This window comes from Microtus ochrogaster, chromosome 8 (genome assembly GCF_000317375.1).
Source record: "Microtus ochrogaster isolate Prairie Vole_2 chromosome 8, MicOch1.0, whole genome shotgun sequence".
Lineage (NCBI taxonomy): Eukaryota > Metazoa > Chordata > Mammalia > Rodentia > Cricetidae > Microtus > Microtus ochrogaster.
Genome location: NC_022015.1, coordinates 80,947,510 through 80,952,578, shown reverse-complemented (window position 1 = coordinate 80,952,578; position 5,069 = coordinate 80,947,510). Strand labels below are relative to the sequence as shown.

At 39.1% G+C, this 5,069-nt stretch overlaps 1 protein-coding gene across 1 annotated transcript in view; it reads right to left on the bottom strand.

Annotated features, from left to right (window-relative positions):
- The window catches only part of Smc3 (structural maintenance of chromosomes 3), a 39,801-nt gene that overhangs the window by 24,021 nt on the left and 10,711 nt on the right, over positions 1-5,069 (bottom strand). The window contains exons 5-7 of the mRNA XM_005352472.3: positions 1,055-1,126; positions 632-711; positions 318-396 (exon numbers count right to left, since the gene is read on the bottom strand). Of these exons, the coding sequence (XP_005352529.1) occupies positions 318-396; positions 632-711; positions 1,055-1,126 (231 nt within the window). The remainder of the gene's footprint in view (positions 1-317; positions 397-631; positions 712-1,054; positions 1,127-5,069) is intronic.

The window sequence follows — 5,069 nt, the reverse complement described above, 5'->3', positions numbered from 1 at the left end:
TAAAGCTAGTGCCTCATGATGGCACAAGAATGTAATTCAGATACTTCTTTCAATATAAAGTTAGTGCCTCATGATGGCACAAGAATGTAATTCAGCACTAGGGAGGCAGAGGCAGTTGGATCTTTGTTAGTTTGAGACCAAAGAGACTGGTCTACATAGTGAGTTCTCAGACAGCCAGGGCTATCTACAAAAACAGACAAAAAATGCTCAAATATATTTCAAAGCCCTGAATTGAAAATCATTAGCTTCAGTACAAAAAACCATCCAGGGAACGTCGATATCAAGAAAACAGTTTCTATAAAAAAGCACATGACTACCTTTCCTTGTTTAACAATGTAGTAGGGATTACTTCGAGAAAACCCAGCACTTTCAAGGAGGTTCATCACATCATTTTTCCTGTTAATAAACAAAGGAAATCAGATAAATAATTTTAAAGCAACCAATGATAAGCAAGCAAATCAGCAGAGTTACTCAGCATCAGGAACTACAGACTGGAAACTGAGCCATCCATCCACCTTCCAGAGAAAGCAGGGACTTAACGTCACACTGCCAATACTGCTGAGTAGGAGGCAGTTATCTCATGCATACTGTGAGCATGTGAACAAACTGTAACATAAAGACAAATGCTTACGTGACCATCTTCTTGTCTAGAAAATACTGATCTTTTTTGGCACCAATAACTCTTCGAAGTGAAACTTCCTCTTTATCGATCTAAGAAAAAAATAAAATCCCAAAGATAGTCAAGTAGACAATTTTTTAGATAAGTTGATTTCAAAGTCCTTGATCACAACCAATTTAGAATATCAATGATCTCTCTAAAGATGATACTATAAATATTCAGAAAAATGTTTTCTTATAACTGTTTTACATAATCCTTTGTTTACTAGAGTGGTCATTAAAATTTAAATACAAAATTCATAGACAAAAGACTTATTTACTTTATCATGAACTAAACTATAAATCCTCAGTGCTTTTGATTTTAAACATTTAAGGATAAGCCATTGCATAATATTCCCATCATCATTATTTAAAAAATAAATTAAATATCACTTACTGGTAACCGGTTGTCTGAATTGTCAAAAATGATTTCCACGAAAGCAGAAATAACACGAGGACCTGTACCCTCCTACAACATGAAAAAGGGAGGGGGATTTTTAACTTTATGGTATTTTTATACTGCTTAAATCCATTTTAAAGTCTAGCACAAACAGGCACACTGGTTGTACACCTGTAAATCTCAGCACCTGAGAGACCTAGGAGGGAGACTGACATTTAGTTTGACATCAGCCTAGGCTACACAATAAGACCCCCTTCCCAACACAGACATAACAAGTCTGACTCACTAGAGAAAGCTTCCATCATACTAGTACATATCCTGACTGCCGAATATTAAAGGCACTGAATCAGAATGACAAAACTTCTTTTACCAAATATTTTTATTCTGAAAGGACTGTATGAAAAATATCAAAACAAAATGTTGCGATTGTTTGGATATGAAATATCCGTAACAAAAGACACGTACTGAAGTTTTGGGCCTTCATGAGACCACTGTTTAAGGAGGCAGGGCCAACCTAGTAGTGTAGTGGGCACCCCTGTGAGGGCTGCATTATGGCCTAGGTCCTTGAGACTTTTTTGTTTAATTTTTGAGACAGAGTCTCACTAAGTAGCCCTGGTTGGCCTTCAACTCAGAAATCTGTGTTGTCTCTACTCCCCCAAATGCTGGGATTAAAGGTGTGCCCCACGATGTCCAGCTCTGCCAGACATTCCCACTTCCATGTTCTGACTCATTATGCGGCCAGAGCACTGGACAAGGACCAGGGATGGAAGCCTATGAAACTATGAACCAAAATAAATCTTTTTATGTTCATTGTTTATGCCAGGCATTTTATCATAGGAACAAACACTACTGCAGACAGACTCAAGTTTAATTCTGAAAGCCACGTTATTAGGGCACAATAGCCTGCTGCATTCACTTTGCAATATACCTTGAGGATCTTTTCTTGTAGCCTCATCTTGATGCTGGAAAAGAACCCCAAGAAATCATGTGATGTTACTAGAGATCTGTTTTTTAAACACCTGAGGCATAGTTTGTGATTTTTAACTCTGCTAACAGAAATGTATTTAAGGTATCACATTCAGAGCACCCTATGACATAACTACACACCAGGTCCAGATAATTCACCATCTTACCTACTCAGCTCAGGCTATCGTTGTTTGTATCAGATCATTATATACTTTCTGGAAGTGAGAAAGTGCAGGCAAGGCTAGCATGAGGACCTGAGTTTGGATCCACAGCACCCACATAAAAGCTGGGCACAACAGCCATCTCTGTAAGTCCAGTATTTGGGGGCAGGAAACAGGCAGAGAAAGAAACCCGCCCAGGAGCCCAGTTGAATGAAATTGATGAGCTCCAAGCTCAGTGAGATCCTATCTCAAAAAATAATGAAAACAATAGAGGAAAACAATAGAGGAAAACACCTGATCTTCTTGACATCTGACCTTTAACTCTTTCCCCGCAACAACTCTCCCCCCACCTAAAGATTAGTTCTTTTAATGCCAATTTGAGAAGCCTAACAAGTGTTCTAAATCAGTTTTGATTACTGGGCTACAAACTCAAAAAAAGGCAGTAATTAAAAACTTCCTATATGTAAGAAAACCATTTAGGTGTACTGTGTGATCTTATCTGATTTTAAAACTAATTATATACAATATGTAAACAAGCTAAATTGCGGTGTCACATTTATAGTCATTTATAATTTGTTACCCTAATAAAATATATAACAACTTTCCTTACAGGTTTTATTTTGTAGTGCTGGGGATCTGCTGTAGAATATTAGCTTAAAATGTGTTACATTTGCTTATGCTATGGAATATTTGCTTAGTGATGCACACATGTGTTGCATTCTTTTCTGTGAAGCTGTGTAACTTTGCCTGTCTAATGAAGAGCTGAGCAGTCCATAGCTAAGCAGGAGAGAAGGATAGGCAGGGCCAGCATGCAGACAGAATGAAAGGAGAGGACCCCAAAGACCAGTAACCCAGCCATACAACCAGACAGAGTAAGAAAGGAAGCAAGACATATAGAATAAAGGTTAAAAAGTCCACAGAAAGAGAGACCAGGTAATTTAAGTTAGAAAAACTGGCTGTAAGTTAAGGTCATAAATAAGTCTCTGTGTATTTATTTTGAAGCTAAGTGGCAGGCCCCCAAAGAGCGAAAAGGGAGGAAAAAACAAAACAACAACAACAAAGCACAGAGATCAAATCTATGGCCTCAAACATGCCAGGCAAGCATTCTACCGCTGAACTACATCACTAGCCCTAAATATACTGTTTTCCACATTGAAAAGAGGTACTAAAGGGCCGGAGAGATGGCTCAGCGGTTAAGAGCATTGCCTGTTCTTCCAAAGGTCCTGAGTTTAATTCCCAGCAACCACATGGTGGCTCAAAACCATCTGTAATGAGGTCTGGTGCCCTCTTATGGCCTTCAGGCATACATGTAGACATGTATTGTATACATAATAAATATTTTTTTTAAAAAAAAGGAAAAAAGAAAAGAGGTACTAAATACAATACAAACTTCATTAGGTTTACAATAATTTTTCTGTGTATCTTAAAGCTTCCCAATCTGCAATTGTTCTTTGTCCTCAGCAAACCTGTTTATAGAACCAAGTCTTATAGAAAAGTAAATGGGTTGAAAAGATGGCTCAGTGGTTAAGAACACCTATTGATTTTGAAGAGGACCCAGGCTCAGTTTCCTGCACTAACACAGGGTGGGTGGCTTGCAATCACCCGTGATTCCAGTTTCAATGAATCCATAGCCCTCTCTGGTTTCTCAAGCACCTGCACTCACTGATGTAAATGACAAAGCAGCAGGCAGGCACAAGCATATGAACACACACAACACATAAACACATACACACAAATAAAAATGTTAAAAGAAACTTAAAAAGCCAGGAAAGGTTCACACCTCTAATTCCAGCACTTGGGAGGGGAAGGCAAGAGAATTACAAGTAAAAGGAAACCTGAGCAACAAAATGAAAACTGTCTCCAAAAGCATCAAAAAAGGGGAGGAGGGGTGCTGGCAGGATGGTTCACCAAATAAAAGGGTGCTTGTTATATAATCTTACTGACCTGAGTTTGATCACAGGAACCCATAAGAGAAAACAAGTCCCCAAAGTCCTCTGACCTTAATAATACATACACCTTGGCACACGTACCCACATTTACACACACTATAGTTTTTTTTTTTTAAAAAAAAAAGCTGAATAAAGTTTATACAGAAAAAATGTATGTATCTTTATTCTAATGATTATGAAATTATTAGGTTTTTAATCTATCATTGATGTAGTATACTAAATTTTACAATAGAATAGCACACTTAAGGAATTAATACTACATCATGCTCACAAAGGCCTTATAACTTGAACTTTTGAAAATTTATTTAACTTTATTTTATGTAAATTGGTGTGAAGCTATTAGGCCCCCTAGAACTGGAGTTACAGACAGCTGTGAGCTGACATGTGGAAGAAGTGCCAGTGCTCTTACCTGCTAGCCATCTCTCCAGCCCCAACCTGAACTTTTAAAAGATGTATTTACCTTTACTTTGCATGCACAGGTGTTTGGACTGCATATGCACCATACACCACTATGTGTGTGCCTGGTGCCCAGAAGCCAGGAGATACAGACGTTTGAGCCACCACGTTGGTGCTGGAAATAGAGCCCAGTCCCCTGGAAGAACAGTCAGTGCTCTTAACCACTGAACCGTCTTTCCAGTCCTGTCTGCCCCAACGCCCTTTTAAAGACCAGATCTCACACTGCAGCTCTCACACTGTGGTTCAAGCCAGCCTAGGTGGCCTCAAACTTAAGGGAATCCCTCTTCAGCCTTTCTTTCAAGAGCGGCAATTACAGAGTGAACTGCCATGCCCAGCAATTCTTTTTTTCAAGGCAAGGATTGACAATGTATGTTTAAAAACACTTAACCAAGCCGGGCGATGGTGGCGCACGCCTTTAATCCCAGCACTCGGGAGGCAGAGGCAGGCGGATCTCTGTGAGTTCGAGACCAGCCTGGTCTA